This window comes from Aquarana catesbeiana, linkage group LG03 (assembly GCF_042186555.1).
Source record: "Aquarana catesbeiana isolate 2022-GZ linkage group LG03, ASM4218655v1, whole genome shotgun sequence".
Classification (NCBI taxonomy): Eukaryota; Metazoa; Chordata; class Amphibia; order Anura; family Ranidae; genus Aquarana; species Aquarana catesbeiana.
This window is the reverse complement of record NC_133326.1, coordinates 492,538,455-492,565,617: the sequence shown is the minus strand read 5'-3', so window position 1 is coordinate 492,565,617 and position 27,163 is coordinate 492,538,455. Positions and strand designations below refer to the sequence as shown.

At 44.2% G+C, this 27,163-nt stretch overlaps 1 protein-coding gene across 1 annotated transcript in view; it reads left to right on the top strand.

Annotated features, from left to right (window-relative positions):
* MGAT4B (alpha-1,3-mannosyl-glycoprotein 4-beta-N-acetylglucosaminyltransferase B) overlaps positions 1-24,853 on the top strand; it is a 992,488-nt gene extending 967,635 nt beyond the window's left edge. Inside the window, exon 15 of the mRNA XM_073621056.1 lies at positions 20,733-24,853. Coding sequence (XP_073477157.1) covers positions 20,733-20,756 — 24 coding nt within the window. The 3' untranslated portion in view covers positions 20,757-24,853. The remainder of the gene's footprint in view (positions 1-20,732) is intronic.
* The last annotated feature ends 2,310 nt before the right edge of the window (positions 24,854-27,163 follow it).

Sequence of the window (27,163 nt, the reverse complement as noted above, 5' to 3'; positions counted from 1 at the left end):
TCAATGTGACATCAAGTGGCTAACAGGATAATAACGTGTAGAAACAACATTCAATAAATCCAATAAACCTTTATAAAGTGCATAAAAGTGAAAAAATCCCAAAAAAAAATAAAAATCGCATAAAGTGAAAAAAAGTCGCATGAATAAAAAATCGCATAAATAAGTCCAAAAATGTAGAAATACAGTCAGTGAATCCAATAAAACTCATGAGGCACATAAAAATGAAGAAAATCACATATGAAAAAATCGCATAAAGTGACAAAAGTCGCAGATAATGGAAAAAATTGCATAAAGTGCAAAAGAGTGCAAGAAAACCGCTAATTCAATAAATAAAGGTGCATAGTTCTACAAGTGCAATCTTCATATTGTTATTGTTCATGCAAAAAAACAAAAGTGCATGTGCAGAGAATGATTGGTTTCAAATTCCTCCAATCACCGACAATCCGTGGTGCGCCACACGATTCCCCCAGCCCCTCACCTCTATTAAAGACCCCTATGGGTCAAGTCAAGCCTGCAGTCTGGAAGCAAATGGGATCCAATAATCGATCGATCTCCTCCAATCGTCCCAGTAATGGCGGGTTTCTGATGGAAGGCTTCAGGCTGGGAGATAAGTGATGAGGAGATTCACTTCCTGGACCTGTCACAGGCTCGCTACAAACAGATGAAGCTGATATGAAGACAGATGTTGGTGCTTGGCGTGTCCTGTACACATCCCAGGGACTAAAAATGTTTTTTTAATTTTTTAAATTTTTTTGATTTTTTCACTTTTATGCACTTTATGAGGTTTGTTGGATTTATTGAATGTTATTTCTACACATTATTATCCTGTTAGCCACTTGATGTCACATTGAAGAATTGTCATTAGCTACACAATTTAGTCACATTATTTTTGTGATATTTGATTTACTTTTACATTCTAGTTAGCGCCACATATTTCTTTTATCCTATTGTTTTTTTGTGTGGGAACACTTTTTATATGTTTGGCGGCTTCTCTCATCCTTAATTTATTCCTTTTTTTCACTTTGGTTTTGCGCACTTGTTCCCCCCTCCTTTTCACATCTAAATGTAATGGTAAGATTTTTATATCTCTTATGTATCTTTCTGTACTGCTTTGACTAATTACAGCAGGGGTAGGCAACCCCCGGCACTGGTGCCGCAAGCGTCACACGAAGCCTCTTTTTCCGGCACTTGACTCACTCCCCATCAGCAGAGCAGCACAGGGAAGTGTCAGTGAGACACTAATGCATTCCAGTTTCAGCGTTCCCCACTCCGCACCTGCACCACTGAGTGGGATGCACTGTGCCCCCACACATTGTAAAAGATGGGAAACCTTGTTTGATTCTCTAATTTTGCTGTAGCTGCGATTGTCAGCTTTTGTGATGGGGAAGAGATTGGGTGCAGTTTTCCTGGGGGGGGGGGGTCCCTGTTTCCAGGAGGAGGGGGACTGTCATTGGCCACTGCTAAAGTGGCAAATGACAGACCTCATTGGCCACTCACAGTCCAGCTAGCCCCGCCCACCATCTAAGGAAGATGACTGGCTTGGTTGCCACTACCAATCTCAGAAAGAAGGGATTTCACTGTGATTGAGAACACCACAATCAGGTGACAGTTTGTGGAATTACTGTTGAGCTTCTGGGAACTTTTTTGAAATTATTCCTGAACCTTTGTGAAATTATTCCTGAACCTTTTTGTCACTACTGAACCCCTGCACTCTGTGTACCTTTAAGAAAAGAGCCAGTATTCAGCGCAATGAAAATCACACCCAACTTTTCCTGTGGCGCAGAGCGTCGCACTTTTTCTCAGCTGTGAGGGCTCAACTTATGATCCTGCACACAGTCCCACTGCCATAACCCCGGTATCCCCGTTTTCGTGCGGCGGCCGGCTTTCAGATAAAAGTGGGTCTCTGCGGCGGATTCACTGCGAGATCACTTTTATCGGTGGCGGGAGAGGGCCCGCCGCGATCCGGTGCCTTCCGCCGCTTACCGGAGCCGTCGGTAGCGGCGGAGGCGATCGCATCTGTCTCTGTCCTGTGTCTGGAGACGAGTGAGGCTAAGATGGCACCCACTCGTCTCCACTGCTGGGCGGAAGCGACGTCAAAACGTCACTTACGTCCACGCCTCTTAAAGGCACATTTTTTCAAATGTCATTTTTTTAAATGACTTTTTTTTTTTTATTGCATTTTAGTGTAAATATGAGATCTGAGGTCTTTTTGACCCCAGATCTCATATTTAAGAGGTCCTGTCATGCTTTTTTCTATTACAAGGGATGTTTACATTCCTTGTAATAGGAATAAAAGTGACACCATTTTTTTTTTAAACAGTGTAAAAATAAATAAAATATTGTAAAATAAATAATAAAAATAAAAAAATTTTTTTAAACCCCCCCCCGTCCCGACGAGCTCGCGCGCAGAAGCGAACGCATACGCGAGTAGCGCCCGCATATGAAAACGGTGGTCAAACCACACATGTGAGGTATTGCCGTGACCGGTAGAGCGAGAGCAATAATTCTAGCCCTAGACCTCCTCTGTACCGTAAAATATGCAACCTGTAGAATTTTTTAAACGTCGCCTATGGAGATTTTTGAGGGTAAAAGTTTGACACCATTCCACGAGCGGGCACAATTTTCAAGCGTGACATGTTGGGTATCCATTTACTTGGTGTAACATTATATTTCACAATATAAAAAAAATTGGGCTAACTTTACTGTTGTCTTATTTTTTTATTAAAAAAAGTGATTTTTTTCCAAAAAAAGTGCGATTTTAAGACTGCTGCGCAAATACGGTGCAAAAAAAAGTATTGCAACGACCGCCATTTTATTCTCGAGGGTGTTAGAAGAAAAACCATATGTAATGTTTGGGGGTTCTAAGTAATTTTCTAGCAAAAAAACCTGTTTTAAACATCTAAACACCTAAAATCCAAAATGAAGCTGGTCCTTAAGTGGTTAATGTTGGGCCAGATGAGCAGGGGGGTTCAGTGTTGGGCTAAATGAGCAGGGGGGTTCAGTGTTGGGCCAGATGAGCAGAGGGGTTCAGTGTTGGGCCAGATGAGCAGGAGGGTTTAGTGTTGGGGCAGATGAGAAGGGGGTTTAGTGGTAGGACAGAAAAGCAGGGGGTAATGCAGTGGGGCAGATGTGAGAGGTTTATTGGTGGGACAGATGAACAGGGGGTTACAGTGGTTCAGGCAGGAGAGCAGGGCGAACAGAGGTGGGGCAGAAGAGCAGGGGGGTACAGAAATGAGATAGATGTGCAGGAGGTACATTGGTGGGACAGATGAGAAAGCGGGTTACAGTGGTGGGGCAGATGAGCAGATGGGTTCAGTGTTAGGACAGATGAGAAGGTGATTCAGTAGTGAGACAGAAGAGCATGGGGATACGACGTTGAAGCAGATGTGCAGGGAGGTACAGTGGTGGGACAGAAGATGAGAAAATGGGGTACATTGATGAGCAGGGGGGTTACAGTGGTGGGACAGAAGAGCAAGGGGTACAGTGGTGGGGCTGATGTGCAGAAGGTACAGTGGTGGGAGGGATGAGAAGGGGGTTCAGTGGTGGGACAGAAAAGCAGGGGGATACAATGATGGGGCAGACGAGCAGGGAGTTACAGTGGTGGGACAGACGGGCAGGGGGGATTCAGTGTTGGGCCAGATGAGAAGGGGGTTACAGTGGTTGGAAAGATGAGCAGGGCGGTTCAGTGTTGGGGCAGAGGAGAAAGGAGGTACATTGGTGGGACAGATGAGCAAGGGGGTTACAGCGGTGGGGCAGAGAAGCAGGGAGTACAGAGGTGGGGCAGATGTGCAGAGGAGAAAGGAGGTACATCGGTGGAACACATGAGCAGGGGGTTACAGTGGTGGGGCAAAAGAGCATGGGGGTACGACGGTGGAGCAGATGTGCAGGGAGGTACAGTGGTGGGACGGAAGAGCAGGGTGGTACAGTGGTGGTGCAGATGTGCAGGGTAGTACAGTGGTGGGGCAGATGTGCAAGGTAGTACAGTGGTGGAGCAGATGAGCAGGGGGTACAGTGGTGAAACAAATTTGCAGGGGGGACAGTGATCTGAGGTGTGACGGTGCATGAATTGGGGCTGGTCTGAGGTGTGGAGTTGCATGCATTGGGGCTGATCTGAGGTGTGGAGTTGCAGGAATGGGGGCTGATCTGAGGCATGAGAGTTCAGGATGTTAATTTCTCACTACTAAAGTAGTTTACAGCATTTACTTTATAAAAAATCCTTTTCGTGATTGAGAGTGTGAAGTTGACATTTTTTTTGTTATAAAATCGGTACGCTCAATTTCTTTGAAATCATTTTTCGGCACACTGTGCTCAAAAGGTTGCCTACCCCTGAATAATCCCGCGTACACACGATCGCAATTTCCGACAACAAATATTCGATGGGCGCTCGTTGTCAGGAATTCCGACCACGTGTAGGCTCCATCGGACGTTTTTTGTTTTTTTTTTTTTGTTTTTCCGACAACAAAAATTTGAGAGCTGGTTCTCAAATTTTCCGACAACAAAATCCGTTGTCCGAAATTCTGATCGTGTGTACACAATTCCAACGCACAAAATTCCATGCATGCTCGGAATCAAGCAGAAGAGCCGCACTGGCTATTGAACTTAATTTTTCTCGGCTCGTCGTAAGTGTTGTACGTCACCGTGTTCATGACGTTCGGAATTTCCGACAACATTTGTGTGACCGTGTGTATGCAAGACAAGTTTGAGCCATCATCCGTCGGAAATAAATCCAGGATTTTGTTGTCGGAATGTCCGATCGTGTGTACGCGGTATTACAGACTAATTCCCATGACAATAATGCCCCGTACACACGATCGGACATTGATCGGACATTCCAACAACAAAATCCATGGATTTTTTCCGACAGATGTTGGCTCAAACTTGTTTTGCGTACACACGGTCGCACAAAGTTGTCAGAATTTCCGATCGCCAAGAACGCAGTGACGTACACCACGTACGACGAGACTAGAAAAGGCCAGTTCAGAACCAAGCGCGGCACCCTTTGGGCTCCTTTTGCTAATATCGTGTTAGTAAAAGTTTGGTGAGAGACGATTTGCGCTTTTTCAGACTCGTGGTTTTCAGATCGCTTTCTGCTGTTCAGTTTGTGCTTGTGGGTTTGTATCTGCTCTTCAGTGCGTGCAGCAAGCTACGCGTGACTCAGTCATTGTGTTCTTGTTCATTCGTTACTGTTTTTCAGGTCGCTCTTCACAGGCATTGCTGTTCTTCAGTGCGTTCTGTTACTTCGTTCTGAGCAGCCGACCGTTTTCTAGCCATATTGCGTATACGTACTCCTCGTAGAGTGCGTGCTGTGCGGGGGCTTGGTGTTGGGGTCCTGACCTTGACACAAGCCCAGTCCATGAACAGGGTGGGGAGGAGTTCATGGACCAAGAATTGGTTGCTTCAGCGTGACCAGTTCTGACATATGCCTTTGCTCCGTGAGATCCGTGAGAATAATCCTGATGATTTCAGGAACTTTCTCCGGATGACGGACCCCGCATTTCACCGTTTGTTGGCTTTGCTGACCCCCTATATCAGCAGGCAGGATACCTGCATGAGGCAAGCCATCACGCCGGAGCAGAGGCTGGTCGCCACCCTGCAGTACTTGGCAACGGGGAGAAGCCTGCAGGACCTCAAGTTCTCGACAGGCATCTCCCCCCAGTAGTCAAAGCAGCACAGGCCTCTGAAAGAGATAGATGTTGAATTTTGTTGTTTTTTTTTTTTTGTTTTTTTGGAGCTGCTGTATTGGTCTTGCAATCGTTTTTTTTTTCTTTTTAATTTAGTTTGATCATCTAGGAAGGCTTCTGAATATAAATTTTTATCGCTTCTCTGGACATCTGTATATAATTTTATTTAAGTCAGTAGAAGGAATGTGATTGCCTAGTTCTTTATCAAAAATATATATGAATGTATTTCAATTGGAAGATACCTTACCTTTTAAAGCGGTTGTAACCCTAAAAAAAACACGTAGAGTGGCTCTATCAAGATTGCACATGGCGGCCCTTCCTGCCTCACCAGCCGACTCAGATTCCCTATCAGAATACCTGGCAGACCTGACCTCTCAACTACCAGCCTCTCCGGGTACATCAGCCCCTCTGTCCTCTATAATGGGAGACCCAGACCTCAGTTCTCTCCTCCATGCACTGCCAACGCGGTCAGATATGGAAGCACTGGTTCTCCGCCTGAAGGAGACACACCGCAGAGACATCCACTCGGACAAGGTGGATGTGCAGCTGCTTACAGACAGGATCTCCACTGGCGAAACGTCCTTGTCCTTCCTGGAGAGCCGGGTGTCCCAGCTGGAGCAAGCTCAATCTACACAGGCTGCCCCAGTCACCTCACTGCACCTACATATGGAAGAGCTTGAGGATCAGAGCCGCTGCAATAATCTGAGATTGCGGGGCATCCCTGAAGCCACAGACCAGGAATTCCTGCAGCCCACGGTCCTGGAAATATGTCAGCAGCTCGCTGCCTCGATTGCTCCCCAGGATCTTAAATTCGACAGGGTTCACAGAGCCCTTGGTTCACGCGCCTCAGATCCAAACAGACCCAGAGATGTCCTATGTCACCTGCATCACTACTCCCACAAGGAGCTCATCCTGCGCAAAGCCTGGGAGGTAGGTGACATTGATTTTGATGGGGCCACAGTGAGGTTCCTGCCTGATCTGTCTAGAACCACTTTGCAGCGACGGACACTGCTACGTCCCCTCCTGGATAAGTTGAGGCATCTAGGCTGCACCTACCGTTGGGGCTTCCCTATCTCATTGATGGTGAGAAGGGGGTCTGCTTCTTTTGCTCTCTTGGAGACCATGGCTTTTCCAGTCCCGAACTGGCTACAACCCTTGCTGAGACTATCCAGACGTGTGGCTCCCTCTCCTGCACTGCCTGGCATCCCGCCCCGAATGGCAGGGGACGGCGGTGATCCCACAATGCTTCTCTGCCTGGGGACCGTGAGTCATAATTGCTCCCAGGAATGTCCCTGTGTCAGAGAAGGGTCTTCTCCAGTCACATTCATCTTGTCCCTGGGCCCGTGCGCGCTGGATTGGCAATTCGGCGCATGCGTGCACGCAGCCCGATGGAGTGGCGTGCGCATGTGCGCGGTGACTCATGTACACCCACCGTGACACTCTGGCGGGGCTGTTTAAATCAGCTCCAACACCCAAACTGGTTGCTGGTTTGTCTTCAGCTCCTGTTCCTTCTTGTTTCCTGTTTATGCTCACCTGATCTCCTGTTGTGACCCGGACTGCTCTTACCAAGCTGCCTCTCTCCTGGATTGACCCCCGGCCTAATTAACAGACTTCCTCTGCTTGATACCAGTGTTTGACCCCCGGCCTGATTAACGAACTTCCTCTGCTTGATACCAGTGTTTGACCCCCGGCCTGATTAACGGACTTCCTCTGTCTGATACCAGTGTTTGACCCCCGGCCTGTTCTATGGACTTGTCTTGCTTATTGCCTGTGTTTGACCCTCTGCTTGCTTACAGTTTGTCTGCTCCACCCAGCAATTGGACTTCCACCGGTTCCTGGACTCCTGTATCCCCAAACCCGGCTCTGCAGTTTCCCACAAGGGACCCATACCTGCTGGTGGCCCGTGCTCCTTAGTGCCACCCATTCCCTGTTTCATCTCCAGGGGACGGGGTGCGCGTAGTGGCAAGGGCGAACTGCTCTCGGCCTCGGTAAGTACTCACCTGACAGTACAAACCAGCCAGATGTCTGAGGCCGACAGAGCGCGTTCCCCTTTAGAGATCCTGTGCCATGTCCCTCTTCAGGCTAAGTCTCCTGGTACATTTGGCTGATGGGTCTCTTCCCCGTTCTGAACCCATCACCCGAGAAACCAAGCCCATCCTTACCTCCACCGACTCAGGCCATCAAGAGTTTCTACGATTTGACCTTATCCATTCACCTATCTTTCCTGTAATCTTAGGCCTGCCCTGGCTCCAGGCGCATGAACCTCAAATTAACTGGAAGACCAAGGAAGTATCTGCTTCACCCCAGCTCCTGGTATTTGCTCAGCCATTTCACCCGTGCCTGACAATCTCCAACACATCCCTTCAGAATATCTTGAGTTCCGGGATGTATTTGACAAACAGAAGGCGGACTGCTTACCGCCTCACCGGCCCTGCGATTGCCCCATTGACCTCCTTCCTGGCTCAGAAATCCGGTTTGGCCGCATTTTTCCACTGTCAGAAACTAAGCTGAAGGTCCTGAAGGATTATATTGATGAAAACTTAGAAAAACGCTTCATCCGTCCTTCCTCTTCGCCAGCCGGAGCTGGTATCTTTTTCGTAGAGAAAAAAGATGGGTCCTTAAGGCCGTGTGTGGATTACAGGCAACTAAATAACATAACGGTAAAGAACCGTAAAGAAAGCATCGGCGCTGGGTTTTGGCGGCTGGTCTCTCTCTGCATGCAGTTGTATTGCATGACAGTTTCACTAAGTGTTAATATTGGCTCAGTGTGAAACTCCCTCTCCTCTGTCAGTGCCAATCAGTGCCACCTGTCAGTGTCAATCGGTGCCACCTGCCATTGTCAATCAGTGCCACCTGCCTGTGCCAATCAATGCCACCTTTCAGAGCAAATCAGTGTCACCTGTCAGTACCAGTGCCAATCAGTGCCACCTGCCAGTGCCAATCAGTGCCACTAGCCAGTGCCAATCAGTGCCACCTGTCAGTGCCACCTATCAGTGCCAATCAGTGTCAATCAGTGCTTTCTATCAGTGCCAATTATTGCTACCTGTCATTGTTGCCAATCAGTGCAGGGATGGGGAAATGAACTCTGCAGACAGGCACATTGTTCATGGGGGGAGGGTCACCTGGTGGAGCACAACTGAAATCTGTTGATGTTTATTAATGTCACATGCCGATCTTTAGTATAATAGGTAATCACCACACTACTATTTACAATAAACTACTGGAGGGAAAATAAAAAAGTGTCAGTAAAAGTCCTTCCGCTAAGCACTGTTATGTGTTCCCACACCACGAAAAAATGTGCAGCGCTAACTTACTGATCAATAATGGTGGAATCCTCTAATGTATGGAAATCTCAATAAGCTTCAATATTACCACAATACCGATCTCTGTGATACCCAACTTCACATATAATACACATCACACTGAGAATAAGACATACTGTATAAAATGAAACTTAGCAGGGATGGTGGAAACCCCTCCTATAGATAATTGCAATACAGATTAACTTCAAGTGCAACAACTTTTTAGTTGGGAGGTTGCCACCATTATAGCACTTTGTAATTTTTACATAGGTTGGACTTGATTGACTTGTGTCTTTTTTCAGCCTCACCTACTATGTAACCGTTACCCACTACCACTCATTCCCAAATTGTTCCAACGATTTCGTTCGGCCCAGATCTTCTCTAAACTGGATCTTCGGGGTGCTTACAATCTCATCAGGATTCGGCCCGGGGATGAGTGGAAGACTGCCTTTAGGTCCAGGTTTGGCCATTATGAGTACCTGGTGATGCCTTTTGGGTTATGCAACGCCCCGGCCACTTTCCAACATCTGGTCAATGACATCTTCCGAGAATACCTTGACGATTTCTTAGTCGTCTACCTAGACGATATCCTCATCTTCTCTGCCACCATTGAGCTTCACTGAGTCCACGTTAAAAAAGTCCTTACCATACTCAGGAATCATAAATTATACCTCGAGAAATTTTTTATTTTTATTATTTCAGGTACTTGTATAGCGCCGTCAATTTACGCAGCGCTTTACATATACATTGTACATTCACATCAGTCCCTACCCTCAAGAAGCTTACAATCTAAGGTCCCTAACACACATTCATACATACTAGGGACAATTTAGACAGGATCCAATTAACCTACCAGCATGTCTTTGGAGTGTGGGAGGAAACCGAAGTACCCGGAGGAAACCCACGCAGGCACAGGGAGAACATGCAAACTCCAGGCAGGTAGTGTCGCGGTTGGGATTCGAACCAGCGACCCTTCTTACTGCTAGGCGAGAGTGCTACCCACTACACCACTGTGCCGAGAAATGCGAATTCGAGAAGACTGTGGTGCAGTTTCTGGGATTCATCATCTCCACCAATGGGGTCGCAATGGACCCACAAAAGATCAAGGCAATTCAAGAATGGGAAGCACAGGAAGCCTTTACCAAGCTCAAAACCTTGTTTGTTTCTGCACCAATCTTACGACATCCTGATCCGGCTTTACCATTTGTGTTAGAAGTGAATGCTTCAGAAACTGCTACAGGAGCCATTCTCTCCCAGAGACATGGGCCCAAGGCCATTCTTCACGCTGTAGCTTTCGCATCCCGGAAACTGAGTCCACCAGAACTCAATTACGATGTAGGTGACAGGGAGCTGCTGGCCATCAAGTTTGCCTTAGAAGAGTGGAGGTATCTGTTGGAAGGGGCGTCTCATCCTGTTATGATCTTCACCGATCATAAGAATCTAGAATATCTCAGGACAGCGAAACGGCTGAGGCCCAGACAAGCCCGCTGGGCCCTCTTCTTCTCTAGATTTAACTTTCATATATCCTACAGACCGGGCTCTAAGAACGGAAAAGCAGATGCGATCTCTCGGATGTTCTCTGAGACTTCCCAGATCACTGTGCCTAGTACCATCCTCTCTCCGCAAAACTTCCTTGGAGTCACCCAATCTGATCTAATGACTTCCATCAAATCCTGGTCTAGCCGCCTTTCCGCTCCTGAAACACATGCTTTTAAAAAACATGATGAGCTGCTCTGGGCCAAAGAGAAAATTTTTGTTCCACAGGATGTAAGGCCTCTAGCCCTCAAAACCTTCCATGATCACAGATTCGCAGGCCACTTCGGAACAAGGAAGACTATTGAACTGATCTCCCGTTCTTTTTGGTGGCTGGGGTGGAGACGGGATTGTAAAGACTATGTCTCTTCTTCTGGCCAACGCAATAAGGGTATAAACACCAAATCTTGGGGTCTACTCAAACCATTGCCCGTCCCGGAACGACCATGGGTGGAAGTGTCAATGGACTTTATTGTGGACTTACTTGCTTAGGCGGGGTTTACCACCATCTTGGTCGTAGTTGATCACCTCTCCAAGATGGCGCATTTCCTACCCATGGTGGGCACCCCCTCTGCTTCTGATACAGCTAATATCTTCCTCAAGGAAATAATCAGACTCCATGGTGTGCCCAAGAGCATCGTATCTGAAAGGGGTGTTCAATTTACCTCCAAGCTTTGGAAGGAGCTCTGCAAGACCCTGGAAATTAAAATGTGCCTCTTCTCTGCGTAGCATCCTCAGAGAAACGGCCAGACGGAGAGGACAAATCAAACCTTGGAGCAGTACCTCCGATGTTTTTGTTCTGGTTCACAGGATGATTGGGCGACATTGGGAGGAGATGTGTATTTTTCTGGCCCCTCCCCCCCGCTGCCATTTCACAGCTCTTGTGAGACTGGTTCACCTCCAGCCCAGTCAGGCAACTATTGTGTGCGGAGGGGATTAACGGGTAATGAAGATGTTTGTTGGGAGTGGGCCTCCTTGTGGGGGGGAATAGGGGGCTGTACTGGTGTGTGATGCATGCACGGGCATGGTGACTTAGCTCTGAGGTGGTTAACGGCCACGCTTCCCTGGTCTACACCACCAGGCTGGGATGTGACACCTTGGAGCCACTACACCTCTCTCTTGTATTTAGGAGAAGTGACTGATATGTTTAAAACCGTGTCGCAACACATGCTAAAACACAGTATCCATTCCAGTGAGCGGAACAATGGTTGCTCTCTCCCTAAAGGGAGTCGTTTACAGCTGTTCATACGGGTTGTTACATAAGCATACAATGTTAACGTTTGACCTTCCTCTTTAAGTTCTGTTACTAGAATACTTTTTCGCTGCTATTCATTCACTTCTATACCAATGCTGAGGGGTCTCGGTACGGACTCTACCCTCTGGCTGTTTCCATCCGCTTCCCCACATAGGCCTGCACTTGCATGGACTCGTGAGTTCTGAAGTGAGTGCCACCTCTTCCCTCTTCCTAGAACCCCGACTACTCTTTCCTCTTCTATCTCCTCCTTTTCTTTCCTCTCCTCTTCTCCTTAATCTACCCCTTCACCCCTCCACCCCGAATTTTGCGCCCCCCTTTTTATTGTATTTTTTCTTTTTTATACCTTCCTTCCAGTGGTGATGGATGCAGTGAATGTTACTTCTCTAAATGCCAAGGGACTTAACGTCCCGGAGAAGCAGAGAATGCTTCTCACCGATCTGAAATGTTCTCGTACCAACGTGGCATTTGTACAAGAAACTCATTTCAGGACAGGGGGACTTCTTTTCCTTCAAAACAGATTTTTCCCTTGTGTATATCACGCCACCAATCCAGAGGCAAAATCTAAAGGAGTTTCTATCCTGATCTCTAGTCATATCCCTTGGTCTCTTTCCGGCAGCTGCTTCGACACAGGGGGCTGGTATCTTTTTTTTAAAGGCCACATTGGGGGCATCAGAGTGACGTTGGATACCATTTATGCTCCGAACATTCATCAAGACTCGTTTCTCTGTAAAACCCTCTCAAAGCTAGTGGAGTTTGCAGAAGGTAAACTAATCCTCGGAGGAGATTTCAATGTACTTCTTGACCCTTGTATGAATACCTCCTCCGGCACTTACTCAGTTCCAGTTGAGTCCCGGAGACATATACAGCAGAAACTTCACGACCTGCAGCTGGTGGATTTCTGGTGCATCTTACATGCTGGAGAGCGTGATTATTCTTTCTTCTCTACATCTCATCAGTTATATTCTCAGATTGACCTTTTTTTGGTCCTTCACCAATTACTATCTCTTGTAATCATGGGCATAGCATAAGGGGTTGCAGGGGTCACAATCGCATGGGATGAGAGCAGCCCAAGATGGGAAAGTGTCTGCGCTGTGTGCTGGCAACATGGAATGGTAACCAAGCTCAGCGAGTTAAGAGGAGGAGAGTGTCGCCCTGTATCCATGATGGGACTGATGTCACTGGTGAGGTAAGACACTGCTCAGTGTCTTCTAGTCACTAGCGGGGATTCTCTGTACCCCCGCCCCCACACGGGGATGTCCGCTTACCCCAATTCCTTGACAACTGGGAAAAAGACACGCAGCTCCGGGAGGTGACCTTCCCCCAACACTGACAGAGAAACCTTCAGAAATTGCTAAAACAAATCCCTTAATGCCTCCTGAGGGGCTGCAGGCTCCAGATTTCATGTCACGTGGCTTTGCCCCCCCAGATCTAAGTTTCGCCCCCCCAAAGCCCCCTGACCACCCCCTCCACCCTGGATGCTATGCCCGCTACTGAGCTTCTTTCCCAGTACAGCATCCTATACTGCTCCTCCTCCGCAAATCACATTCCTTTACACCACCGCCAGTCAGCCATGATCTGCATAGGGTGTATTTGCCTACTGCAACTACACTGTCGTTCCGACCAGGGGATTTCACGGGTCAGAAGGGCAACATAAAAGCCAAATACACCCTGTGAAGGCTGATAGACTGTGTGTAAAGGAATGTGATTTCAGCCCTGTGTATTGGGGGGGAGGGGGGCTGTTTGCAGTGCTAGAATGGGAAAGGAGCTCTGCCAAATGACCTGCCAGGGGTCTCTGTCCTCTGATTCTCCAGGGGTGATCCCTGTCCTCTGATTCTCCAGGGGTGATCCCTATCCTCTAATGTAAGGAGGAACTCTGGATACTCTAGACTGTTAAGCCACTTTGCGTATCTTGGCATGCGGTGGGTGTATCTGCACACACAGTGGAAGTGGTGGGCCCAGGTCAACTTTTGCATCAGGGCCCATAAGCTTCAAGCTACGCCTCTGCTTGTAATAGACATCTCTATTGGGCACATAACCTGGTCTGACCACTCACCGGTTATGCTGCGTCTCTCCCTGTCCCACACTACCGCTGCCCCAGATTGGCGGTGGCGCCTGAACGAGAGTTTATTACAGATCCCAGAGGTCCTGACTGATGTGGTCCAAGAACTTACAGCGTACTTTCGGACAAATGCCACCCCCGAGAGTGACCCGGGTATAGTGTGGGAAGCTCACAAAGCGGTCATACAGGGAACTCTGATCAAATACATAAAAGATTACCTTTCTACCGCACATTTATCGCGCCTCCCATCCAAGATATGAGGAGAGCTTCAGATTCCCATCACCGTAATTGAACTAAGCGGGGCAGTGAAGTCAGTCAAACATGGTAAAGCACCCAGACCTGACGGTTTTACTATACAGTTCTGCAAGACCCTCCTACCCCTGCTTGGCCCACATATTGTAAAAGTATTTAATGGCCTAGGGCAGGCCACCTCTTTCACTATTGGCACACGTGTCAGTTATCCTGAAAGAAGGGAAAGATCCCTCCGTCTGTGGCAGCTACAGGCCGATTTCTTTGCTCAATGTGGACCTGAAGCTCGTTACCAAAATTCTTCAATCTTTGTTATCCCAACTGGACACTTGGACCAAGTGGGCTTCATCCCTTCGTGCGAAGCAAGAGACAACACAGTTAAAGTGCTCAATCTAGTTCACTTCACCGATCAAACGGACTCCCCCTGCGTATTCCTCAGTACAGACGCGGAGAAGGCCTTTGATAGGGTAAATTAGGCCTTCATGTTTGTGGTCCTGAAACACATGGATTTTGGGGAGTGGATGTTCCGCTGGATAGCTAGCATATACTCTTCACCACGAGCCACAGTGAAGGCCAGTGGGGTGTTTTCAGAGCAGTTCCTCATCTTCAACGGCGCGCGCCAGGGATGCCCTCTCTCACCCCTGCTTTTCGCCCTCTCGTTGGAGCCCTTCCTGAACAGGGTTAGATTGAATCCGGATATTTCCGGTATTCAAGTAGGCGAACTCTCCCATAAAATGTCTGCCTACTCTTCTCCTTGACCAAACCACACATTTCTCTGCCAAATCATCTGAAAGAATTTGATCAGTATGGAACTTTATCAAATATAAAAAAACTAACTAGGATCAGTAGATGCCTTCTGTCGCTACCCAAAATTCATGGAGGGGTGGCCATCCCGGCCCCATTTAAATATTACCAAGCAGCCCATCTTGGTAGGATAATTGACTGGTGTAGGCACAAGGATCTTAAGCTATGGACACATATAGAACAGCAGTTTAGCACTATCCCTCTGAATAGGGCACCATGGTGCTATACTTCCCTACCTGCTTCCCTCAAGTCACATCCAATCATAGGACCGAGTCTCCGAGTCGGTCATATGGCGTGTACGAAACCAGAACTTTCATCCTCCTATTCCCCGCTTTTTCCCGTATTGGGTAACCCCGTATTTCCTCCGGGGGAAGAGAAAGACTGAGAGAGAGACTGCTTTCAAACTTCCCATTTTTTAATAGACAACGCCTGGCCCACAATCTCCACACTGATGCAACCAGATGGTTGGTTTGGATTACCTTTCTGGCAAGTGCTTCAGCTCCAGCATTTTTTCCGAACCCTGGACCCCCCAACCCAATACCAATACTCTGTTTGGATCTTACTGTGAGGATAAGGACCCCCTCCCCCATACTGTATCCAAGATGTACGTCTTGCTCATCTCCCCTCCGGATGATTTCACACTACCGAGTCTCAGTAAATGGGAAAGAGATCTCAGTAGGTCTTTCACACCCTCACAACGTTAAAACATCATCCACCTCTCCCTGAAATCTTCCATCTGTATGCGCACACAGGAATCCAACTATAAAATATTAAAATAAAAGAAATATGTGGCGCTAACTAGAATGTAAAAGTAAATCAAATATCACAAAAATAATGTGACTAAATTATGTAGCTAATGACAATTCTTTAATGTGACATCAAGTGGCTAACAGGATAATAATGTGTATAAATAACATTCAATAAATCCAATAAACCTCATAAAGTGCATAAAAGTGAAAAATCAAAAAAAAATTTAAAAAATCACATAAAGTGAAAAAAAGTCGCATGAATAAAAAAAACGCATAAATAAGTCTAAAAATGTAGAAATACAGTCAGTGAATCCAAAAAAACGCATGAGGCACATAAAAATGACATATTATGAAAAAAATCGCATAAAGTGACAAAAGTCGCATATAATGGAAAAAATCACACAAAGTGCAAAAAAGTGCAAGAAAACCGCTAATCCAATAAATAAAGGGGCATAGTCCAACAAGTGCAATCTTCATATAACAGTTCATGCAAAAAAACAAAAGTGCATGTGCAGAGAATGATCGGTTTCAAATTCCTCCAATCACCGACAATCCGTGGTGCACCACACAATTCCCCAGCCTCTCACCTCTATTAAAGACCCCTACGGGTCAAGTCAAGCCAGCAGTCTGGAAGCAGATGTGATCCAATAATCAATCGATCTCCTCCAATCGTCCCAGTACTGGCGGGTCTCTGATGGAAGGCTTCAGGCTTGGCAAGTAAGGTGGGGGCATGCAATATAAAGGAATAACCCCATTGTGTAGTAATCCAACACAGTTTTATTAAAACACAATGTAGTAACTTACATTTAAAAAACTGGATAAACAGCACAGGAAAGACTACCTCCGGTCTCGGCTGCGACCCGGAAGTGGCAACACCTGACTCAATGACGCAGTGGTATCTCACCCCGCTAGTTTTGAGTAAATGCTTTCCAGAGACTTTGGTGCGTTGCTGGAGATGTGGAGATGAGACAGGAACTTTTCTCCATATCTTTTGGTCTTGCTCAAAAGTCCAACAATTCTGTTCGGGGGTACAGAGGATCTCCCAACAATTTACGGACTTCAATATCCCGATGGATCCTGCCTTCTTCCTGCTCCACTGCTCACACATACCGATTCGGATGTACAAAAAATCAATCCTTCGTCACCTAACGCTGCCAAACACTGTGTCACTCGGTGTTGGAAAGACCCCAACCCCCCCCTTCCATCGCCAGGTGGAAGATTTGGTACTAACTGCCCAAAATAAGAGAGAATGATATACGAAAACGTGGGCATACTGGAATATGTTCGTATATTCGAATGAAGGGAAGTCCCTCCTGGAGAATTGCTCTGGAGATTGAGGTTCTCCTATCACTCGTACGTTTGCATCCAAACACGCTCCATCACCATGGCTTCCTTTACCCTTTACCCCCATACCCCTCCTTTCTTTTTTTTTTGTTTCGTTATTTTTCTTTTTGCTTCGGCACCCTCTTAGGTGACCCTTTGTTTCTACAATCTAGCTTCCCTCTTGTCTAAAAATGTGAAGTGCCTACTCGTACTATGCAAACAGAATGTACATGGATGCTACTTGTTTTTGCGAAGTGGGAAGCTCATATGTGGTTCAGTGATGTTATATTAATCTGCTTCTGAACAACTCTGCTTTAGATCGTACTTTCATGGCTTGTATCTATGTTTGGTGGGATAGGACACCTTTGATGCTCTTGTTATATTATATTTTGATGGATACTTTATTCTTCCATATAAATAAAGAACTTGAAAAGCGAAATGAAAAAAACAGTGTAAAAAAAGCATAGAATAATAAATATACAGTGTGTGTGTAAATGTGCAACAGGAGACTAAGGGAAATCCATTCCTTAATCTCCTCTGCAATAATTATTTAATTAGCAGGAAGCAACATTGATTTTGTCACAACTGGATTCTGAGCTGTCATTCTATGGCTGATACAGCCAGGGAAGCAGTTAACTGAGCAGCTCTGCTTGGTTATCTGCTTTTGAGGGCAGGGGGGACATTAGGTTCTATTAGACCACCAAGGTCTCTATAAAGAGTACCTGTCAAATGCCCAGATCAAATGGGGGGTTTGTTAACCCCTTGTGATAGCAATGAAGTATATAAAAAAAGTTTTAAAAAGTGTACGTAAACCGCAATTGCACCACACATTTTAGCAGCGCTTTACCGTAGTTTTAGCTGCACTTTTCATCCGCTAGCGGGGCTCTTTTAACCCCCACTAGCAGCTGAAGAAAGGGTTAGAAGCGCCTGTGTTGAGCCACTTCCAAAGCGCTGCCCATTCATTTCAATGGGCAGGGGCAGTGTAGGAGCGCTGTATACAGCGCTCCTACACCGCTCCAAAGATGCTGCTTGCAGGACTTTTTTTCCCGTCCCGCAAGTGCACCACCCCAGTATGAAAACGCCTTAAAAGCGCCTCAGTGTGAAAGTACTCTAAAGACTGTAGATGGCGGAAGACTCAGAAAATATATGGATGAGTCGCGCTAAATTTTGATTTATGAAAGAGTACATACTATAGATTCCACTTCTTGCCAAGATGGCTTAAAGTGTCATTAAACCCTCATCATTAAAAACTATCAATAAATGCTGTATTGCATGCTGCTCAGTCAGTATGGGAGTCCATTTCTGTATTTTGCAAAAAACAAACCTGGTTGATCCTGCTGTTCTATATTCCTCCCTTATGTCCATGTCTCCACTGCAGCTGTTGGCAGCTAGTGCACATGCTCAGTGTTTCTATGCTTATCATTTCCTTCTTGATCAAATCTGAGCAGCCCATGTGACTACAAAGTCACATATGAATATATGCACTCTGATAAATAACAGCCCCCCCCCCCCCCCCCTCCATGTCCACCAAATAATAAAAAAAATGGGGGCAGAATGTTAAATCTTGATTGGTGGAGGCTTCACCTCCCTCTATTCTAAGCACATACACATCATAGACACAGGCTGGAGGGGTGTGACACAGCCTGTAATTGGCAGAAATCCACTCACACCATGGTATTGTCAAAAATAACAAAAATTTGATCAGTGCCATCATCCATATAAAGAAAGAGAAGGTATTCTGTAAATTAAACAGTATGTTTTTAGTATCACTTTAACCACTTCAATACAGGGCACTTATACACCTTCCTGCCAAGACCAATTTTCAGCTTTCAGTGTTGTCGCAGTTTGAATTACAATTGTGCGGTCATCCATCACTGTACCCAAACTACATTTTTATCATTTTGTTCCCACAAATAGAGCTTTCGTTTGGTGGTATTTGATCACCCCTGCGGTTTTTATTTTTTGCTAAACAAATAAAAAAAGACCGAAAATTTTGAAAAAAATAAAAGTTTTGCTTTTATTTCTGTTATAAAATTTTGTAAATAAGTAACTTTTCTCTTTCACTGATGGGCACTGATAAGGCGGCACTGACAGGCACTGATAAGGCGGCACCGATCAGGTGGCACCAATGAGCAGGCACTGACGATGGGCACTGATATGCGGCACTGATGGGCACTGGTAGGCAGCACTGATGGGCATTGATAGTCGGCACTGATGGGCACTCATGGGTGGCACTGATGGGCACTGATAGGCGACACTGATGGGCACTGAAAAGCTGCAAAGATGGGTTCTTATGGGTGGCACTGATAGGCGGCACTGCTGGGCACTGATAGGCGGCACTGATGGGCATTGATACGTGGCACTGATGGGCACTGATACGCGGCACTGATAAGCATCCCTGGTGGCACTGGCAGTGGTAGGCATTGTGAGTGGGCACTGATTGGCAGCTGCCTGGGCATTGATTGGAAGAGTCTTTATCTAGATCGGAGTTGCAGTGTGTCAGACTGACACACCGCAACAACGTTTGCCGCGATGCACGCCCCCAGGGACGCGCAGCGGCTTAATATCCTGATCATGTCATATTGCGTCCGGTCAGGATATTGAAACTACTTTGCCGCTGTCATTCTGCTATATGGCAAGTGGTTAATCTTAAGACAAGTCTAATGTCACTTATTTTTTTTAATGTGACGTGTATTGTAGCCTCCCTGGCGGCATGATTATGTGAAATTTTTGCGTCTCAAAGCGGTACAATTATTTTGCATAGAAATTTGGCGTTTTATATTGTAGGTCTGTAATTCTTAGCAATAACACACTTAAATCTGTCCAAACAAGAGTCTAGTAGATATCCCGGGTATGATGAAGTTTGAAACACAAAATCATAAATTATAATATAATAAGTAAATATAAATAATTATAAAAAATAATATCATACTAATAAAATAAATTTCCCCATGATTCACTATCGCTCAATTCTGCAAGTGTTCTAATTTACTATCCCTGTTTTCTAGCTGGTCTAAAACCACTTTTGAAGTAAGGGACACTTTTTGGTTGCTATAGACCATCTCCAGTTTCCAGGCAGAAAGAACAGTATATATCATATAAAACTGCATGCAGGGCATTGGACAAAGCACTGGGGACAAAAGGGATGTGAAAGGATTTCATACAGTAATGTAATCTGTAAGATTACACTGTACTGCATGTATTATGATTTTTCACTTTTTTGAATTTGGTGCTGGGCTCCACCCCGTGTGTTGCGATGCTCGCAGGGAACAGAGCCCGACACACAGAGGCTTCGGACGGAGGACAGAGCCCACGGACACAGCGGTTGGACATCGCAGGATCCTGGGGACAAGGTAAGTATACCGCACCAGGATCCTGCAATGCAATCCCGAGTGTAGCTTGGGGTTACCGCTAATGGTGCTGAAATTTAACCCCAAGCCACACTCGGGAAAACCGCAAGGGAGGTTAATACTTCCTACCTGATATTGTGTTGACATTATTATGCAACCTTGTCGATTATTTTACAGATGTTTTCATTAAATAATTTATAAAAACAGTTTAAAAATATATTAACGTTAAAGTAATAAAATGAACCCACAATCCCCTTTAAAAAAAAGGACATACTTGATTTGATTGTAGCCGTATTAGTGCAATTGTGACAGAGAAAATTGAGTACTGTCCGTGATACTTAGCTGGAAGACTTTGTATTTAGTATTGTGTTTTTTTGATCTTTGTTTGTAATGTATTTTTATTATTGTTATACCTTTCTACAAACAGATATTTATTAAAAAAGCAGACTGATCTTTTATGGACCAAGATGTCACATGCTGCTCTGCCCTTGTCCCTCTATCATGGGGGGACCACACAAGGTCAGTATTGAATCAGAAGCATACATATTTCCCACATTATCCCAAGTGCAACAGGAAAAGCACTGAATTGGTTTCTGTCAAGACTCCCAGAATATTCTGCTGCTTATGAAGGTGCAGTTGTCTTCTCCTATGCCACTTGCCTCCACCTCCACCAACAGTAATGAGAATAAACCCGGCGAGACCTGTTTCTCAGCAACCCGAAAACAAAATTGATGGCCCGCGTTTTTCTTTGAGAGTGGATTTTAAAAAGTAGTTCTCCTCCTTGGAAAGCACAAACGTAGAAAACTTTGGACACCAAAGCATTGCTTTCTGCATTGGATATACATGTGGAAATGTTCTCACGTGCCGATGAATCAAGGGGAGTGTGGAAACACTTGTTTAAAAGAAGTTTTTCCCTAAAACCTTTTTGGTGTCTGACTTTTTTTGGACCCTTCCAGCACTGGGGTAGTTCATTGCCTTTTGTTCTATATTTGCTGTGAGCAATTTAGACTACATTGTTGTTCTGTTCTTTTGTTTATTTTTTTTTTTTTCCAACGATCTGTACTATTGAGTTGGGATACGCAACAGGCCAGAAAAAGCGTAGTTTTTAGCATTTATTGCTATGGATGTGTTAAAGGGACACTAAACCTGAAATGCAAATATTTTTTTAAATAAGGTATGGTAAACAATCGCAAATACTTGTGAAAAAAACTGGCGATGGCTGGTAAATGATCACTAAAATAAATTTATTATTGTAGTTCTATTCCATTAACAAGCATTAAGTTTTTTTTCAGCCTGTCTCAGCCTGTAATAGTTGATTTTGTTAGATATTAGGCTGTACTCACACCAACTTGTATTGGGCTAAATTTATTTTCAAATTAACATGCATCAAGATATGCTATTTATGTTTAGTAATGGCGTTTCATGCAAGCCAACTTGTATTTTCAGGTTTAGTGACCATTTGTTGAGTACTTTGATGCAAGTTATGACAAATCTCTAATGTAATTTCTTGGTGTGTTTCTAAGGTAGCTTTTTCCATAAACAAGCTTCGTTCTAAGGTCATTCAAGCCTGCTATGTCCATTCTACTTAAAGTGGATGTAAACCCAATGCCTTCTTTTCTAAACTATTGCCATAGGGGTTATCTATAAGAATATACATGCCTCCTGCATGTATCTTTACCTGTCAAAATGTCTCCCCTCTGTCTGTTATGAGAGCCGAAAAACTGCATATTCTGTGGGTGGGTCTGTTGTCTGGAGCTCGGTGGGTGGAGTCAGGATGTCAGTAGACTCCCTGCCCACCTCTACACTACCCTTGTCAATACCCATTTTCTCCTGTGTATTTCTAACACTGAACTTCTGCTATGATCTCTAACATCCAGTGAAAAGACAGGAAAGTAACCACATGACTTCAGCATGCCAAATCATGCTGAGGTTTGGAACAGCCAATCCTTGCAGAACTTCTGAAGAAAGGAGTGGGGGTGGGAATTAAAAAATAATGCATGTCTTAGGCTAGTGCAGAGATATATAAATCACCTGTCATTTACAGCAAGGGGGAGGATTTGTCAAAGTTTTTCTCTGTTTGTCAAGTTTTATTTCACTGAACAATAAAAGAGGATTGCTCAGAGCTGGATTAACTCTTTGTGGCAAGACTGGGCTCAAATGATAGGAAATCTTATACTCTACATTATGACATAAAAAAAAAATTGGGTTTACATCCACTTTAACACTCCTCTAAGTCGGTGCATTGAAAAACTTAAAGCAGAACTCTAGGTAAATGGCTAAACATACATATTTGCTTAGTATATTAGGCCCCTTTCAGACGGAGCCGATCCGTCCAAGCGGAATCCGCCTGCTCAGCAGGGGGGATCTCTCCGCTGATCACCACTGAAGCAGGCAGACGACAGGTCTGTGTCCGCTCCACAATGTTCGATTTAGCGTTAACAATAAAACCTGGAAGCTGGTTGGTTTCTATGCACAGCTGCACCGGATTTTGCTCGCTCCAGTTTCAGTAAATCCCCCTGTGTCACTTCTCTGTCTCCTGCTTATTCACTGAATCACTAAATCGATAACATCACCTCTGTCTAATTAGCGAGGAGCTGGTCCAGGAAGCAGGAAAGCTGAACGAGGAGGTAACCGAGTGATCTTTGTAGCTGTGTAGTGTGGTAGTGGTAACAACATGATAATACATCTTTTGACAGGTAAAATGGTAACCATATAGGTATTTTAGCTGTGTATTTGTTTTATTTTATCTTTTTTAGTTTGGGCATAGCAGGAAAAGACTCTAAACATGAGAACTAGCTTAAATAAGAGGTAACTCTGAGGAAATCTAAACAACAGAAATGCAATACATCTCATTTTACAAGTTTTTAAATGTGGTGGCTCCATTGCTTTTTTTATTTTTCAAGCTAAGAACATTTTTTAACAAGTGCTTGTAAATCTTGCCAGAAATGCTGTGCCATTGTCACTTTCTGTGAACTGAACTGAAAGCACAAACAATGTCTACCTTGCAAGTTACATTCTGCGGAATGGGGATGGAGAGGAAGACTTGTTCATAGTCCTGTCCTAGGGTAACAACTATGGCTTCCTTAAAAGATAAAGGAGTGGTAATGACCGCAAAAGACAGGACGTGTGTTATTCACAGGATTACCAGAAGCAAAATTGGCCTGATAAAAGAAAACTTATAAAACCACCATATGTAGGGACTGGTAAATTGCAATGTATTAACATTTTTGTTTTGGGGTTTTGTTGCACTTTATTAAGCAGGATAAGGGCAAGATGACTAATGTAGAACAGTTTTATGTAGAATGAGAAGGTTCAGCTTAAAGTTTAATGGAAAGAAGTAGCTTTAGAATATACATTTTTGGGAAAGAAAGTAAAAATCATAACTTGCATTACATTGATGAATATCATAAATTTGTTTAGGACAGCTGGTTACACTGACTTATTTTATCAGCATAATGCACCATACCATGCCTGTTCTTTTCTCAATTGGTATGGCACAAGAGTAGTTATGTTGACTCAAAAATTACTTTGTTAACCCTAATATTCCAAGTAAAATCTACTGTTTTGGATGAAAAAACATTCTGCACATGTCATTGGTTCCTTTTTTGTTTTTCAGCAAAGCATATATATTTATGTACAAGGAATTCTTTATTTTTTCAGTTCAGTGGTCATGTCTGTTTCACTCTACATCGTGTACCGTGAGTGCCTATGAAAAATCTCAGCAGCTCTCACATGCCAAAATGTATAACCATTATGGAAAAAAACAAGATTTTACTTTACGGATTCCTATGAGAACAATCAGATGTTTTGATTGGCAAATGTTCCTCTTTCATGTTTCTTTTCTTTTTTCTTGTGTGTTTTGTTTTATTTTTGAATGTGCCAGTTATGCATATAAAGTGGAGGCATGCATTTTGTGGAAAAGGCTGGTATTTCCCCAATCAATTCACTTGATACTTTAGGAAGCAGTGAAGCCACTAATTCCTGGCTATGGCCATTATGGGTAACATGAGCCTTTTGTCTCAGATAGGTTGAATGAAACAAAATTTCCACCCTATCTTATTGCTTGCAGTTATCTTAATGTAGATTACAGGTAAATGGAAGCCTCATCCATGTGCTTTCTCCCCCTGGGGCCATAATAAAGCAAAAAAAGAAAATTAGCCATCATCAGAAATGGGACAGGGCTTATTGCTGGCAGCCGGAGAGGGCCTTTTTAAGTGGTTCGCTGAACACAGAAATGTTATTGCTGCTAGCAAATTCGTGGGCCTGATCCAGCCTCTAAAAATGTCTGCCTCCAGTCAAATTGTTCTTTTGAGTAATTGTTTCTGTATATTTTGGTGGATGTTCAGGATTGTTCAGGAATTACCTTCTCCGAATTTTTTTTGAGATTTTTATTTGGAAACTATTTAAATAATGCCATAAATTCCAATTTCCTCTGTTATGTACACTGGGATATGTTACAGAAATTGTTGTCATTTGTATTTTTTATTGATTTCTCAAATACATCTCTAAGAAGGATAAGAATAAAATTGTGCACTGTTACTATCTGGACTAGAGCTAAACTTGTAATTTTAATTGAAGAAAAAAATGGATTACCAATTATTTTTGTGTTTAATTCTTTTACATAGTGGAGCCACAAATACTGATGTGACTTGGTTAGTTTTAAGGAAACAATCCTCTGAACAGAAAATTGATGAGGCAAAAGAGAAATTAAAACATGTTTCATAGAACAGGTTTCTTTGTAGGCTTTAATGAAATGGCAGTTTTAAAGAGCATCTGCTTATAGTAATAAGCATATGAATTGACAGAAGAGTTAAGTGGTAGTACACATTGTACCTAGGGGTCTTCTTTATGATATAGGTTTTACAGCGTTCTGGAAGTGTCACATTTAGAGCCTGTTCTAGGGCCTCAAAGCTGCCATATTAAACCCAAAAGCAAACATTTATTATATTGCAGCTTAGTAATTTTTAGATGTTGTAGCTGCATTAAACTTCTCTTTAGGCTTTCTTTCTGTTATTTTCACCAGGTGATCCGGCCAGTAAGTCCTTTGTTGTCCAGAAGAATAAATGAGTTCTCTTGCAGATGTAGCAGTTAGAGAGATGTTACAAACGGTTTACCACTGACGGGTGCTGTAGTGTTAGTTTTTTTTTTTTCAATTACCAGAATGGAAAGTAAATGAACAGAAGAAAACCAAACTATTTTTGGTGTGACCACCCTTTGCCTTCAAAACGGCATCCATTCTTCTAGGTGCACTTACACTTGAATGAACTCGGCAGGTAGGTTGTTCCAAACATCAAACAACTAACCACAGATCTTTGTTGGATGTAGACTGCCTCAAATCCTTTTGTCTCTTCATGTAATCCCAGACAGATGCAATGATGTTGAGATCAGGGTTCTGTGCAGGCCAAGCCATCACTTCCAGGACTCGTACTTTTTTTTATGCTAAAGATTGTTTTTAATGACATTGGTTATATGCTATGTCATACTGGATAACTATCTGCCTGTACTTCTCAGCACTGAGGACACCATTGATTCTGACCAAATCACCAACTCCATTTGCACAAATGCAGCCCCAAACTTGCAAGGAACCTCCACTATGCTTCACTGTCTCCTACAGACACTCAATATTGTACCACTCTTCAGCCCTTCAGCAAACAAACTGTCTCCTGCTACAGCCATATATTTCACATTATGACTCATTATTATTATTATTATACAGAATTTATATAGTGCCAACAGTCAGTCCAGAGCACCTGCTGCCATTTTTCTGCACCCCAGTTCCTATTTTATCACATATAGCTGAGTCGCTTAGCCTTGTTTCCACGTCGGAGGTATGGCTTTTTGGCCACAATTCTTCCATGAAGACTACTTCTGGCCAGACTTCTGGTTTCCATCAGTTCGGTGCTGATGGCACTCTTAGACATCTTCCAGTTAGTCAATTTGAGGATTTTATTGTAGCAGTAAAGCACAACCACTGTATATATAACTGCATATAAGCAAATTCATAGGAGGAAGCAGGAATTGTGTACGTATGTAATGAATGTATGTAGTTTAATCTGTTTGCTGCCCACATTGTTCTTTCTTAAGCTCTGGTAATTTGCCCTGAAAAAACACTGTAGTTCTCCTCCTCTGTATACAGGGAATAGTGTGCCTGTAGTTCTGCAGCCATAAGCCTCCATTCACTTCACTTTAAGGACTATATATCCCATGATCCACTGTTGCACAACAAGCCCTTTCTCTGATGTTCTTATTGGCTCTGACTCTCCTGCTCTCTGGCTCAAGTTCACTGCCAGGAGGGGCGGTCAGAAACTAGCCTGCTCTGCTCATACAGCAGAGAAGCCAAGGGTGAGAGGCAGCTGCTGCAGCAGAGTGACAATGAGGTGAGGGAAGTGAAGGGAGAGAGGCACATGCAGCTGAAAGCACACCCAGCTACACTCACAATTAGCTGGACGCTCTAGAAAACATGCTAGCTCATCTGTTCAGAGTTTTCTCATTTGTGTAATAACACCCCCTCTGACATTTTGTAGTATACTGGGATTAAAATGTGATTAACTGGGACTTTAGGTGCCAAAAACAAAATGTAATTCTATTTTGATTATGGTGCTCCAAAAAGTATTCCTTGGAGAGATGTTAGTTCCAGTTAAATGTTATACTAAAAATGCTGAAAAGCCCAAGAAGGGTAAATACTTATGCAAAGTTTTTATTTTACATTGTTATGTTATCAACATGTCTTGACATCAGGATCATCTTGCACAATTAACTCGATTTTCAGTTAAACATTGTGTTCTATAAAGAATGACATACCCCCCTTTTCTTTTTTAAGAAAAAAAATCACCACAGAATGCTCTTAGTGAAGTTACT